This window comes from Sabethes cyaneus, chromosome 3 (assembly GCF_943734655.1).
Source record: "Sabethes cyaneus chromosome 3, idSabCyanKW18_F2, whole genome shotgun sequence".
Taxonomy (NCBI): Eukaryota; Metazoa; Arthropoda; class Insecta; order Diptera; family Culicidae; genus Sabethes; species Sabethes cyaneus.
In genome coordinates, this window is record NC_071355.1 from 208280238 (window position 1) to 208295344 (window position 15107).

General features: G+C 41.1%; 3 protein-coding genes across 3 annotated transcripts; 2 read left to right on the forward strand and 1 right to left on the reverse strand.

Annotated features, from left to right (window-relative positions):
- The first annotated feature begins 4626 nt into the window (after positions 1–4626).
- Positions 4627–5806, forward strand: LOC128743643 (uncharacterized). The gene is made up of 2 exons (XM_053840261.1): positions 4627–4887; positions 4953–5806. Exons 1-2 carry the CDS (start codon positions 4728–4730, stop codon positions 5654–5656), a joined length of 864 nt encoding a protein of 287 aa, XP_053696236.1. The 5' UTR covers positions 4627–4727; the 3' UTR covers positions 5657–5806.
- A 2980-nt stretch (positions 5807–8786) lies between these two features.
- On the forward strand, positions 8787–9943 carry LOC128743702 (uncharacterized). The gene is made up of 2 exons (XM_053840329.1): positions 8787–9049; positions 9109–9943. Exons 1-2 carry the CDS (start codon positions 8854–8856, stop codon positions 9819–9821), a joined length of 909 nt encoding a protein of 302 aa, XP_053696304.1. The 5' UTR covers positions 8787–8853; the 3' UTR covers positions 9822–9943.
- An 81-nt stretch (positions 9944–10024) lies between these two features.
- Positions 10025–11542, reverse strand: LOC128743054 (acyl-coenzyme A diphosphatase NUDT19-like). Its single transcript, XM_053839568.1, has 4 exons — positions 11335–11542; positions 11022–11233; positions 10618–10966; positions 10025–10563 (listed from the first exon to the last, which is right to left on the reverse strand). Exons 1-4 carry the CDS (start codon positions 11431–11433, stop codon positions 10138–10140), a joined length of 1086 nt encoding a protein of 361 aa, XP_053695543.1. The 5' UTR covers positions 11434–11542; the 3' UTR covers positions 10025–10137.
- Between the last annotated feature and the right edge of the window lie 3565 nt (positions 11543–15107).

Below are 15107 nucleotides of genomic sequence, written 5' to 3' on the forward strand. Positions count from 1 at the left end.
TTTTCTCTCGTTCTTTCTCACGTTTTTTTTTCGTTTTCTCACATTCTTTCTCTTTCTCTTTTTTTTTCCCTTTCTCTCGTTCTTTCTTTTTCTCTCATTCTTTTTGTTTCTGTCTTTTGTCCCTTTCTCTCTCTCTTTATCTTTCTCACACTCTATCTCTTGCTCAATCCTTTTCGCTCTTTCTCTCTCACATTCTTACTCTCTCACATTCTTCTCTTACTCTCTTTGTTTCTCTCTCTTCCTCCTTCTCATGCTCTCTCTCTCTCTCTCTCTCTCTCTCTCTCTCTCTCTCTCTCTCTCTCTCTCTCTCTCTCTCTCTCTTGGTCTAGAAGTTTTGCAGTAAGTGAAAGAGCAGCGGAAACAGGAACAATGAATATATTGAAATAATCTTGAGGAGAGTTACCGCTGGAGTGGCGGGTTACTTCGATCTCGATTACGGTAATATTCCCTCTTAATCGTATAATCCAAGGAGCTTCCGAAGGTCTTGAAATTATGTTGTATCCGGAGCTTTAGTCAATATAACTGCCAGTTGTCTGTTGCTTACTTACTCTTACTTATGTGTCCATGTCCGCCAGTCCGGCAGAACAATGAAATGAAATCAGAGATCTCCACTGCTGTCGGTTACCCGCCATAGCTTTTACGTGTCGCCAGGACATGTTCTCGTCTACAGCCCGGATGTCGGTGGCTAAACTGCGTCGCCACGAGCCTCTGGGTCTGCCTCTTCTACGCTGTCGTTGCGGATTCCAGTCGAGTGCTTCTCTGGCAGATCTCGTTCGTTTCTTGTGGCTATATCAGCTTGGTATCTTTGCGCGTTGTCTGGCTACGAAGATATTGCAAGGTGTCTACCTGCTCAACTTATTGTCCCGCTACTGTGAAGTTGGTAGGATTATCCGTGTTCACTATCATAAAGTTAGTTTTTGCTGCATTGACTGTGAGACCTGCTGCCTGGGAGCTTTCGGAGAGGCCATCTAACTTGCTCTGCAAATCGTTTTGGCATTGTGCGAGCAAGACAATAGGCCGTATGAATAAAAGAGTTAGAGCAAACTCTCCCATAAGATTTACACGGTAAGAGCAAAGCAATCTGTTTTATTCAAACGGCCTAATGTCGTCGACTAGGTCGAGGTCATTTAGGTGTTCCGTCGTTAGACGATTCCAAGGTAATCGTCGATTTGGTCTATTGTCAATTACTCTAACTAATATCTCATCCATAATGATGAGGAACAGAAGCGGTAACCCTTATAGAGTCGGACATGACGCCGTTGTGCAAAACCTTGCACGAGAATGCCTCGTACTGAGCCTCGATGAGATGGAATAGCTTATCTGGAACTCCTCTACGCCTAAGTGCGTCCCAGATGTTTTCGTGGTTGAGACGATCGAACGCCATTTCGAAGTCAACGAACACCAGCAGAAGAGAATCCTGGAATTCGTTGATCTGTTCCAATACAATGCGGAGCGTTGTGATATCGTTGATCGGCCAGCACGGAATCCAGCTTGCTGTCGCCGGAGAGTAGCGTCGATCTTCTTCTGAAACCGGTTAAGGATTATCTTACAGAGTACTTTGAAAGTAATACAGAGCAACGTGAGGCCACGTCAGTTACCGCATTCAGTTAGGTCTCCTTTTTTAGGGACTTTGACCAATATGCCCTGCATCCAGTCCACCGAAAAAGTTGCGGTTTCCCATATGTTGCTGAAAAGCTGATGCATCATCTGGGCTGACAAAGATGGGTCAGCTTTGAGCATCTCGGCTGAAATGCAGTCCCTGGCGCGCTGTTGGATTTCATACTCTTGATGGCTTCTACAATTTCATCCAGCGATGGCGCCTCCGGGTTGACGCGATTAATTCGACGAACTGAAGGCGTCATACGCTTCTAGGTTTGTTGGTCTCTGACATTTGAAACTCGGAAGAGTTGTTCAGTCCATCGCTTAAGCTGTTCTGTACGGTTCGATGCGGTTTCCCCTTGTTCGGCTAGGGAATTAGTTCAGGCTCTCTCGTCCTGCCTACAGCTCGTTTATCAGCGCTCTCCAATTCAATGTATTTTTGACGGGTAGCTTTTTTAGCCGATCTAGTTCGCTCATCTCTCCTATAGGCCATGGCGTCGGCCATGGACGCGTTCCCCTTCGGGATTTTCTCAACCACGCTGTTCAGCTGGTTGTAAAAACTATCTTTCTCTTGCAGATCGGCAGCATCTGTTGGCGCATAGCACTGGATTACTGTAAGGTTCCTAACCCGTGTCCTGAATCTTGCAACGAATATTCTTTCGTTAATCGTTTCCCACTAGCACTTCATCTGGGCCGCATGTGCCCCTGGGCTCAGTAGAAATTCAACTCCTCTTTTTCGAGTAGCATTTTCACCTCCTGAACGGGTGGCATCTGCAGTTTTGGCATTTATTTCTCAAGCTGTCAAAAAAGACAAAAATATTTGAAGATCTGATTTACTGAAATAAAAGATGCATTGCCCATTCTTGAAAAAAAAAATTAGTGAACGTTTGAAAACGGTCCGTAATCGGCTGATCGGCAAACCCATCGTCGCCAGATACAGTCAACGGCACTTTCGGTAGCTTTCCCGTAGTAGCCAATGGAAAGGAAAATTCGCAAGAGGTCGGACACGCAGCACATAGTGCCGCGGCACTGCAGAGATATCAAGCGGCACACCTCTAAAGCCTTATACAAAAACATTTGTAGAGCTTTACACACCTCCGGTTCAATTTTACATATGAAATGGGAGCACTGCCAGTTGTCAAAATCATCTCGCACGGTTGCTTGATCTATCAGATTATAACGAATTTAACAAATCTTGCAGTTAGGCACTTTCGGTACAGCATCGGCACAGTTCGGCTCGTTTCAAGTCGCCTAACATAAATACGGCTGTGCCGAGTGACCGACCCCTTGAAAATTCGTCGAATTTAACGTCTCCTCTCAAGAGATGAACAATTGTTTCATTGCTGGATGCCATAAGCCCGATAGCCGTTTGGAATATGTCCTATCATCGAAATGTCTTGCAACCACATTCTCGACGTTTCGCCAGATCGTATTTCTCCTTCAATCAACGCTCTGCTGGAGTCTGTCGCGGCCATGATCAACGGCCAACGGGAAAGAGCGGAAGAATGAGGTAAGGGAGGGTCTTTGAAGCAACGCAGTTGTGTATCACTCCTTTTTATCCAAGCTTGGGAATCTGCGGATCAAACTAAGCTTGAATGGGTTCAAAAATTGTTTTACATACAAAACCTGTGCATAAAACGCATAAAGGTATCAGGTATGTCAGTTGCTTGGTTGATACTGATGCGGTGAAATGTTATTTCATTTTCACACATATAAGATGTTCGCGGCGAAAACGGGTTGTATGCTGATGGGGTGCAATTTTCCGAAAAATTGCGGAATTCGCGCCGTCGTTTAACAGGTTATTGGCAATTCATCAGAAGAATACAACCCAAGCTGCAAAGTATCTACCACAAATTATATAGTTTGTGGCACGAGGCTAATCACTTCAAATATATATTACATATATAATATTAAAAATATTTTATACATTTTAAATATTTTTACTCGGGTGCTAAATATATTAACCCGTATTAAATATTATACTGAAGTTTCCACCTCCTTCAAAGCAATATTGATGCTGTCAAATTCCATAACAGTATGTGACAAGAGTTGTTATGATGAGTTGAACACATTTAAAATAGTAAATATATTTGTTACTCACTTATCACAATATTTATGCAGGAAGTGATTTACCCCGTGCCTCACTCGGTTTGTTTATCCAGCTTTTTACGAGCCATAATGGCGGACCGGTTCGTAATATTTGAGCAGCATTTTTGACATTTCTCTAATACATCGCACGTTTTCTTTTCGTACATTCCTTTAGTTTTACCGTGAATGCGCGGAAAGAAAACGTGCGATGTATTAGGCATATGTCAAAAATGCTGTTCAAATATTACGAACCGGTCCGCCATTATGGCTCGTAAAAAGCTGGATACTGTTTATATGCTTGCGACATTCGCCCTTTTGTTAATTCTAGATAGAATTAACAAGAGGGCGAATGTCGCAAATGTAAACAAAACGGGTGAGAGTTACTTTTTGCTGGACCAGCATAGGAAAATCAACCCTCACTTGGTTTGTTTACGCTTGCGACATTCGCCCTTTTGTTAATTCTATCTTCAATTCTATAGATCATTTTGCGATGACGTCATTTTTCCGTCAAATGACACCACTTGGTGGTTTGTTTACATGTTTTTTGTCACATCCAGCAGTTTCGATTTGAAATTTCGTGAAGGATTACTGCATAAGTTTTTGTAAAATGCATGTACGCATGCATGTATGCATTTCTCTTAAATAAAAACTATAAATTTTTATCATTATCTGCCGGACAAAGATAGAAAACTCAATTCAAAATTTAACACCATGTAAACAAACCATCAAGTGCTGTCAAAAAAGTGTGGTTAGGAGCTCCCGTGTAATGATCTATCTTCAAATTGAAGCAATCTCTATGGATGGTATCGATATTATCGGAAAATATAATATCGATTTCTCAGATTTCTCATCCATATTTTTGACATGTAAATAATGTAAACAAAACAAAATCAGCTTCGCGAGTTCGCGATTCAGTTTTATCTCCGTGTCGTGTTTACTGTTTCTTATTGCAGTGTTTCAAATTAATAACGCTAAGTTTATCTAATTGCAATCGTCGTTGTACATATTTTGTTTTTCACGCATAAAACACTCACACGCCCATGTCGGTCAACACACCGGAAGATTCAACAGTGAATGAACAGTTCGTTCAGATGGTGCAGGATACTCCAGTTTTGTGGAATATCCATTTGCCTCAGTATCGAAATCGGGAGCTGAAAGATCATAAATGGAGAGAGATTGGAGCTTGTTTCAAACTTTCTGGTAAATATCTAGTTACATCCAGGCAATGATAAATGGACATTTTTGCATAAACAATTTCGTTTCAGGTTCCGATGCCTACAAGAAGTTCGTGTCCCTGCGGGAAAAGTACAAGCGGCAGCAGAAACTTGCTGAATCGAAAAACTTATCGCCTACCGATTGTTGGCGGCTATACGATAAGTTTAAATTTCTCGATCAGGTTTCCTTCTCGCGCCACAAGCGCTATGATACACGAAAACTTATAAGAATACCACATGTCACTCAATGGTCGTCGGCTGTGCCCAATCAGGTGATCAAAACAGAATTCTCCGATGGTGGCTCAATTTCGATACCAGCATCCCCTGTACAACAACTATCCGAGGAGCCTTCCGAAAACGAGTCCAGTGATGTTTTTCAGGATAATTCAGACTATTATAACGATTCCACTATGTATGGTTCACATTCCGAAGATCTTGACGGCACAGATTGCACACCAGAAGTTCGCCAGCCTTCAGGTACGACGGATGGAAATCTCAGTTCTTCACATACAAGCCAATTCCTAATGAGGCTGGAATCGAAAACTAATGCCATTCTTGATGATAATAGTCGACGGAACGCTAGCTGGGCAAGGTGCGAGACTCTGGGAAATCGCGTTGCTCAGACAATGTATGCACTGGAGCAGAACGATCCAGACTTGGCACTGAAGTTTGATATTATGTTAAGTGAAGCGATCACCAGTATTAAGAAAGATCAGCTGCAAAGGATACTGAGCAGGCCGAAACCAATGGAGTAACAACGGGAATGAAAGGAAAGTGAAAGCTAACTGTTATTTAAGTAGACGAAACCAGATGAAGAATTAGAGAGTTAGCCATCAGGAAACAGTGGATAAGGTATGTGTATTCGTTCTGTGCTTAATTGTGAAGAATTTATTGTTCTTAACTATTCGGTCGTCCTCAAATATTTTTTTATATATATTTATCATACATTTAGTTTCTATATGTTCAATATATACGGATACTATATTATATTCAATTTAAAAAACGAACAGAAAGCAAATCCGATTTGCCATGTACAGACTAGTTTTTAGTCGATTCTACGACATTTTCTATATAATATTACCATTTATATTGATTTCAACTAGGGTATGTTGCTGCTTCGTCGTAATTGCCTATTCCCGTCCTATCCAACACAAATTATTAAAAATATTAGCATTTTTATGACACACAATGCAAAACTAGTTATTCCCTAATATTTTAGTTTGTTGTCTATCAATCAAAGTGCAATCAATCAAAGTGAGCCGAGATCCTCTTATATGCTTTTTATCATTCAAGAAGTCCTACCAGCCAAATTTCCTGTGTATTTTCGTGCGACGAAGAAGAAAATGTCGACTAATCGTTTTAATTTCCGACATGCATAAATGAAACTAACTCACGCAAGGCATTGTCGTTATTCTACAGCCAGGAAAACTTGCCTAACCTGCAGAAATTTTGCAGAATAACATTTGTCATGCCGTCCGTCACAAATACATGCGCGTTAGCTTCGTAAACATTGTTTTGATTTTTAGTTCGGACGATGAAAAATTTTGATGGACGGATTTTAAAACGGTACGACGAATTTAAGACATAAAATCAGTCACGTAATTTCAATAATGTGCTAGAATAATAATCGCTTTTCAGTGATTTCAAAGTTCACGGATCGGAAGGCAAGTGTGTTTTAGTCAAATCAGCAAGAGAACTTTTGGAATATTCATTAAATCCATCCAACAAATGATGAAAATTAGAACGGCTTTACTTACTACGACGGGAATTGGAAATAAACCCTATATATGACCACATTAATGTGCTTGGTGGGATAAACCAACCACGCTTAGGCACGGATAACCAATATTTGATTAAAAAGACTTTAATAAAAACCATTCTGTCCATTCATTTCCCTGACAGCTTCGGGTACTTCAAAATATTGGAAATGATCCAGTGTATTTAGAGCCGTTGTCAATATCTCTCGGGCATGTTTACAAAGCTCTGCTGGTAAACCGTCCTTACTGGCGGCTACGTAGGTCTACAGAAACCCGAATTTTCGTTTGATTTCTTAAAGATCAGATGCTGGAACATTACTATCTTTCATAGTAAATTTCATAGAGTGAAAGGATGTTCGATGAGTACACGCATAGCGACCATCAAACTATACTATACGGTATACGGCCACCGTCGCGTGGGCTAAAATCGACCCGTCTGAGATGGAACCTGAAAGCCCTTCGATGAAGATCGATGATGCTCAGCGTAGAGAGCAATCGTTCGAACCTGAATGCTAATCAACTGGCAAACGTGGTTATGAGAGAATGTGATGTAACCATGCCTAGGAACGTGCAGCTAACGAATGGTCAAAATTTGGTATACTGATGTAACGAGACCATTGGTCTCCTTCGCTCCCGGGCGAGAAGGTTTATACAGAAGATCCGATCCGGCGATAATGTTGAAGCAAGTGAGGTTGAGCTCTAAACATATCCTGATATATTTAGAGAGACGTTTCAGAACTGTCTAAAAGTTTGTTAATTCCCAGATAAAAGGAAAATACAAAGATGATACTGTTACCAAAACCGGTCAACCACCCAGAGATCACTCATTGTACAAGCCTATCCGTCTACTCGACACGTTAGGGAAGTTACTAAAGGCGGTAATCTTTAACAGATAACGCCCGTTGTGGAAAGCCATACCGGGCTGGCAAAGACGCAGTTTGGATTCCACAAATAGGGAAGTTCACTGTCGATGCCATCCATTCAGTCATAGAGAGGGTCAAAAGCCAATGGGGTAAAGGAGGAGAGACCAATATTGTGCCATAGTCACGATTGATGCACAAAACGTTTTTAACCGCTTTAAGCGCGCTAGTTGGGGAGCGATCACCGCGCGCCCTGGAAAAGTTAGAGCGCACTGAACGATTATAATAAAAAATCTGTTTTTATTTATTTCTTCGATAGTTTATGCATTACTGGAGTACAAGTTATCGCATAATACTACTGGGTAGTGATTACGTAACTTATGTATCATAAAAATTTAAATAGTGCATTGTAAAACCATGGTGGGTGTTTTGCCCGGTGGGCGGTCTTGCCCCGTCTACCCTTCGATGTTTTACACTACCAGAAAGCGTTGGCGATATATTTAGCGATACATAAGTTAGACGCAAGCTAACAAAAAAGTTAACCGTCTTATAAATTTGCGAAAACGGAATATAACTAACGGAATAAGCGGAAATATTCCCATTCCCATTAACTCCGATTAACTCGATTCTAGAGAAGGCTAGGTTCGAGATATCAATTTGGACCCGAGGAAACAAAGAAAGATTGGGAAAAAATCTAATCGAACTGTTTTGCTCAAAGCTTAGATGTTACATTTAACAAAAGTACAGCCGTGTACACATAACAGGTCTTTTTAATTTTCAGTTAGCTCAAACTAGGAACTTTGCCCTCGGATAGAAAAAGCGAAACCAATGTAAGCGACAACGTCAATGACAGAATTTCTGGTTTCGAATCTAATGTTTTAACCTCTCTAGTATGACAAAGCTGTGTAAAAACTGCATACCACTCCCCCACCTCCTTGTAAGTCCATGCGTATGCATTTTTCAGCGTACCGTTGCGAAAAATAGGGACAAAATTAAAAATACATCTCTGTAGTTTTTTCTTAGTTGATCTAAAATAAAACTTTCCTGAAAATTTCAGCTTTTTATCTCTGCTGAAAAAAGTGTGGGGCTTAATGGGTTAAAGCGAATCATAAAAAAAAATCCAAAAATTTGGCATTCCTGTTTCAATAGCAGAGCACAAAGTTTGTGTAGAGTTTTTGCCATTCATAGACTCCATCATAACGGGAATTTGTGTTTCGATACAACTGTGACCATTCGGAGGTCGGAAAAGTCTGACAGAAGTTTTAGTTTGTTTTGAAATTGTTTCATGTCGTTTTCTTAGAAAAATCAGGGCTGAATGTGTATACTCTGAATCGAATGATAGTTTGCCTTACAGAAGCAACCAAAATGCGTATGTCTATTAACACCCCAGAGGATATAACAGTGAACGAACAATTCGTCCAACTGGTGCGGAAAACTCCAATCCTGTGGAATCTGCACTTACCTTATTACCGAAATAAACGGTTAAAAGAACAAAAATGGGTCGAAGTAGGAGCGCATTTTAATCTTACTGGTAAGTGAACGCCGTCTTTGCCTTAGTGACTATTGTTAATTCACAAAGCCTTATTATAGGTGCAGAGGCTTATAGAAAATTTGTCGGCCTCCGGGAGAAATACAAACGTGAGCAAAAGCTCGCCGAGTCGAGGAAATTAGCACCCGTGGATTGCTGGTGCCTATACGAAAAATTAAGATTCCTCGATTCAGTTTCGATTTCGCGAGAGCGACGGTGCGGAACGCCGAAAACAAATACTAAAGGACAACGTGTTTCTTCCATTATGTCGAATACGCAAGATTTTAATGGTTTAGTTAAAACCGAGTTTCCGAATGGTGGTTCAAGTTCCGAATCACACTCTGGTGCGTCACAAATTCCCGGGGAACCTTTCGATGACTCTTGCGAAACCTTCCAAGATAGTTGTAATGAAGTTGCGATGCACGGTATAGACTCAGACAGTGCTATTGGGACGGACTTTCGAACAGAGGAACACATTGAAAGTACACCCGATACCTATCCGCACGAAATGGAAACCCATTCAAGTTGTTCACGGACAGAACAATTCTTAACCAGGCTAGAAACAAAAACTAATGCCATTCTCAGTGATTGCACTCGACGGAGTGGCAGTTGGGCAAGATGTGAAACTCTGGGAAATCGAGTGGCTCAGACAATGTTTGCCTTGGAGGAAAACGATCCTGATTTGGCGTTGAAATTTGATATTATGTTAAGTGAAGCGATTACCAGTATTAAGAAAAGTCAACTCGAGAGGTTAACGAGTGGACAGACACAGTAGATAGTTATAGTTCGACGAATGACAACAAATGGATTAGCGGAAAGCACATTAATGTTTGTTTCTTAACAACGGATATACAAATCGATGCAACTTCAAATGTAGTTGAGCATGTTAGGTATAAGTTCTGCAATAATGATTGCCGTCAATAAATCACTGTTCAGTGGTAAGCTAATTTAAGCACACATATATTCCTGTTAGTTAAATTTTATTATTCACAAAACCATTTTAACAGTTCGAATTTTAACCAAAATAAGTTCACCATCTACCATTTCTTTTCAGTTTTTTTGTCTCATCGATAGTTTCTAAATGATGATATTCATAATTTAGACAAATGCTTGTTATCGCCATGTATACTCAAATGTCCATTAAATGGCATAATATTTGAATAATAAGATTGCAAATGCAATCCTCTGTGTTCGCATCTATGCAGCCTATTGGCGTGGCTTCGAAGCTCTTCTGCAGTTGACTCTTTGTATTGTTCTAATTCCCCATGTGGAGTGATATAATCGTAGTTTTTCGGGTACAAGTCATCTCCTGGTAAAACGAACACAGCTGCATCCGAACATATGTACTGAACCGGACAAAATAGGGTACTTCCTTTGCCACTACGGGCTTTAGCAAAACTTACAATTTCATCAATATCGTACATATGGCTCAACCGTGTAAGTTCGTAATGTTGAGGTGGAGCCAACCACAGTTTCTCATCTTTGTGCGCTTGCAACAAACCGGATGGAGTATCCCACTAAAGTTGTAACCCAGATTAGATCATAAAAAGTTCACATCGCGATTAACTTACGAAATATTCGGCTACTTCGTGTGGTTCCGATACAACCTCCGGCATTTCATTTAAAGCAACGAGATAGAAAACGGTTTCGAATCTTCGCTTTCGAAACATTGCCGGCGTCAACCAGGTGGACCATTCATACGTGTTGAATACATCGGGAATTATGTTCAGCTTCTCGCATAGTTCAGCAAAAGATTTTTCACTATCGTGTACAGCTTTTTGCCATGTCGGAACATCAAAGTTTTCTACTACGCTGCTGTAACCGTCACTACTTAGACCGGCTTGTTCCTTCTTTTGTCCGTGAAGCACACCCAACTCTTCGAACGCTTCTCTCAGTGCTGTTAGGCGAAGTGAAATGTTCCTAAGATATGAATATCAATCAGATCGGACTGGATTGCAATATCCACAGATCTTACCTATCTAAAGCATCAGGACTGCTATTTTCGAATATAAAAGGACGAGAACTGTCAACTTTGGAAAGATTCTCCAGCTCCAGTTGAACGCCTCCCAAGCGGGAAAAAATACCATTCCATTGAAGATTTTCATCCTGCTTGTCAACAGCTCCTCCAGGGAAGACAATGCTATTGGGCATGAATGAGGTCTTCTCAGTTCGCTTAAACACTAGCACCTGTAATAAAATATTACTTAGTTCTATTGGTTTCTCGATAAAGTGACGATGGCATTTAGATGGAATATGTGATAAGAAATGTTTAATAGAATTGTGGTTACCTTATAGTTATAACTGGTTCTACTCGGTTTCTTAACTCCATCGCGAGCCAGAATTAGTAAACTAGCTGAATCTCTCCAATATTTGGCAAATCTTCGCATTTTTTCCCCTCAGACTTTGTACAGACTTTTTTTTAGCAAAGATCCGTTTATCTCGCACTTAAATATGACTTTGATAACAGTGTTCGCATAACGTAATGTGTAATCGGGGCAATGTAACATAATCTTCATTAACTTCAGCAGCGCAGTGCTGTCAAATTTGTTCTTTTGTTTCACGTTGTTGGTTGGTTAAAAATATTTGTTAATTTATTTATTTGAATAAAACATTGCTCCGCCCAGGTAACCAATAAGCATTAACATAAGCAGTAAATTAGCCGTTTAGTAGCATATCTGGAATTTTATACTGCATGTTGCTGTTTATTAGCTTTTTGACTGCCTAACTGCATTAAATTGGCATTCAAAATTCGGTTTAAATTCTTTTTGTCGGCAATAAGCTGCAAATAATTGTTCGCACTATATAACGATTAACAGTAAAGTAGCCGTATAGTTTGCCAATATAGCTTTTAAGTAGCATTTAAGGTGACTTGAATGCTTATAGGCTTGCATTTGAATGGCATTGGTAATGCTTATTGGTTACCTGGGTGGTCATATTGCGACGACTGATGTTCAGGGGGTCAAGATGGTTGAGTCTACAGCGTTGTTGATTGCATGGCATCTGGAAGGGGTTGTTCCAAGGCAATCGCTGAGCAGCGAAATGGATGAATCTGGGCTCCACCGACTTGATTCAGTCAATTTAATTTTGATAGCAGGGACTCTACATTCAACCGCCAAGGTAGTTCGAGGTACGTAAAAAAGCAAAGCAAAGCCATGCTTTTTGGATGCACAGCGCAGTACTTAACATTGGAGCGGACTAGCCACAATAGGCTTCGTGACAATAGATCTGAAGGCCTTGTCGGTAGTAAGTGCGATGTGCTGTTGAGATTAATTTTAGTGCCGAATACTATCCTTAACACAGTTTTTGCGTCATAAAGGAACATCTGATAGAATGTAGTCGAAGACGAGAGGTTCTATTTTCCTGGAAAATGTAAAAAAAATTGTGATATTTTCAAAAATTTTAGTCGCTCATGTCCCCTAAACGAAATGAACTGTAGCGGATTATGGTTAAATCAATTTTCCGACGCCATCACGAAATCTCACATTTTCCTAGGGTTATCGGATCACATCGATAACCGTAGATCAACGGAAGAAGCATATCTTAAGGAGGAAGTTACGGGAATAGGGCTTATCATAAACTCTGCCAAAATCAAGCACTGCGATGATGATAGATGGAAATACTGTTGAAGTGGTCGATGAATTTGCCTATCTTGAGGCGGATTGTCACTGAAAGGGCGTTCTATGGATTACGTAACTAGCTGCTGCCTTGTAGCTTGCCACTCCGTACGAAGCTCGTGCTCTATCCAGCTTTTTACGAGCCATAATGGCGGACGTGTTCGTAATATTTGAACAGCATTTTTGACATTTCCCTAATACATCGCACGTTTGCTTTCCGCGCGTTCACGGTAAAACTAAAGGAATGTACGGAAAGAAAACGTGCAATGTACTAGGGAAATGTCAAAAATGCTGCTCAAATATGACGAACGCCGTCCGCCATTATGGCTCGTAAAAAGCTGGATACGACGCTAGTTCTCCCGGTTGTACTCTACGTCCTGGCCGTGGATGTTGAAGAAGGGCCCAGGCGCATGATTCTCAAACTATATCAAGAGTATAAAGAGGCGGATATTGTGAAGCGACCAAAAACCTGACAAGCTACAGTGGGCTAGCTACATAGTAAGGATACTGGGTGAGTGACCAACAAAATCAATATTCAGATTGCTGCTCTTGACGAAGACCCTAGAACAGTGGGTTATATGGGTGATTGGCGGAGACGCCATTTCGCCCATAGTAGCATAAAGCCGGGATGCCAAGTGGTGTAACTAGAGTTACTCTTTGCTGTATTGGGTCCTGGGCTATTTGTCGCCAATTCTTTGAGCATCTCGACACAAGCAAATCGGCTTCAAATTGGTCGAGCCTTCTAGTAAGTTGGGTTTCTCTTTTTCTAAAGGCCCTCATACGCGTACGAACATGTTGGTCGAAAATGTTGGTGAATTCATGTTCAGTCAATACTCACGCCCAATGTTGCGAATCGAGCGAGAATTCAGCCATGCCTACTCACACGCGAAAAAGTATGAGAAAAATAGCATTCAACACTTACACTGCACACGCACGCGTAAAAGAAATAGCCGCAGGTGCTGTGTGAGACATTTTGCTCTGCACACACTCGCGCACACTCATCCTTACATAGTCTTCCTGCATAGCTTATTCCCGAGGCAAAATACTCGTGAGGAATCAAATGCCAAATGCCAAAATCACGAGCCAAGCAGGCAAAAGAAGATGTTGGCACAGAACAGAAGTGGAAGTCCGAACGATTCGGCGATCAAAATTGGTGACGGAGTCTTTTTTGTTTTTATGTTTCTTTGGGAAGGTTTTCGTATAGAAGCGAATAACAGCAATATAAGCAGAACGCTCGCTGCTAATCGCATAGCAGCTTTCACATGATTTCGTGTGCATTCGTAAGCGTTCGTGTGTTTTCGTTAAAAAAAATGATTCGCTACCGCCAGGTTCGCTAGTATCTGTAGGAAGTAACATGTACGTTTTTAGATTTCTGCTTCCACTTCTGTTCTGTGATGTTGGGTTTATCGCTCGACCTGAATGACCGGCCACCATTTTATTTGTTTCCAGCCTAACATATGCGTACGTGTATGAGATTTTCGAATTTCTTCAGAATCCGCAATCAGCAGATTCATCTTCAATGAAGTAGCAAGATATGAGGACGAAGTTTCTGAAGCAACAGGAAATATGAACCGAACTTTTTCGTTTTTGAAGGTTTATCATTCTAATAATGGGTTTCAAGAAACCGACAATTATTCAAAAGAAAGGGGGCCCTGTAGCCGCAAGGTTACCGAGTCTGCCTTGACAAGCGAGTGGTCGTGGGTTCGAATCTTAGTAGAATCAGGCCATTCGATGCTAAGTGACTCTAACATGGGTTTATTCTCAGGCCCCTCCACATCCTTCCTACTGCATTCTGCATTTACTAACAATGAAAGCCTCTTGCCAGGGCAAGTTATAAGAGTGGTACTTGCTTGAGGTGCGAATGAAGCCTCTTGTCCTTATAGCTTGTTCCGCTTCCTGGTTCTAGGAACGAGATTGATAATGCATAAGTAGTAAGGAACACATACATACACACATACACACCCTCACTCTGTGCTGAACTCTGCTTTACCGACCATGAAGCCTTTAGCCGGGACTGGTTATAAGAATGATACTTGCTCGAGGTGCGAATGAAGCCTCTTGTCCAAGGCAAATTGTAACTAGTCTCCGCACTGGCTCTAGAGCTAGATTGGTTGAAAAGTAGTAAGAAGCGTAGAGAGAAAAAGGGGTGAAAACACACCGACACTTTAAGCACGGATACTGCAATAACAACGAAGTGCGGAACAACACCTGGATAAGATCACACAGCAATGCCGGATGTTTTTCGTTTGTTCTGGGTGCGCCATTTTGAGAATTTGCGTGGAGCGACAAAGTTTTTTACCAAACTAAGAAGATTTGCGAGTTGAACCAGATTACAATAGGAGCCAATTATAACCGGATTCAAACCCAGTTTTTTCTAGACCCTGATGATTTGCAGATATTGCGTAACCCTTGAACCACAGAGGACCGGCGTCTTTCATTAGTGTTAC

Bases quoted from the DNA above. Each gene is read 5' to 3' on its own strand.
- LOC128743643 (XM_053840261.1), top strand. From the start codon at position 4,728: ATGTCGGTCAACACACCGGAAGATTCAACAGTGAATGAACAGTTCGTT. The intron at 4,888-4,952 runs GTAAATATCTAG...ATTTCGTTTCAG, and splicing joins AGCTTGTTTCAAACTTTCTG to GTTCCGATGCCTACAAGAAG.
- LOC128743702 (XM_053840329.1), top strand. From the start codon at position 8,854: ATGATAGTTTGCCTTACAGAAGCAACCAAAATGCGTATGTCTATTAAC. The intron at 9,050-9,108 runs GTAAGTGAACGC...GCCTTATTATAG, and splicing joins AGCGCATTTTAATCTTACTG to GTGCAGAGGCTTATAGAAAA.
- LOC128743054 (XM_053839568.1), bottom strand. From the start codon at position 11,433: ATGCGAAGATTTGCCAAATATTGGAGAGATTCAGCTAGTTTACTAATT. The intron at 11,234-11,334 runs GTAACCACAATT...ATTTTATTACAG, and splicing joins GAACCAGTTATAACTATAAG to GTGCTAGTGTTTAAGCGAAC. The intron at 10,967-11,021 runs GTAAGATCTGTG...TTCATATCTTAG, and splicing joins AGTCCTGATGCTTTAGATAG to GAACATTTCACTTCGCCTAA.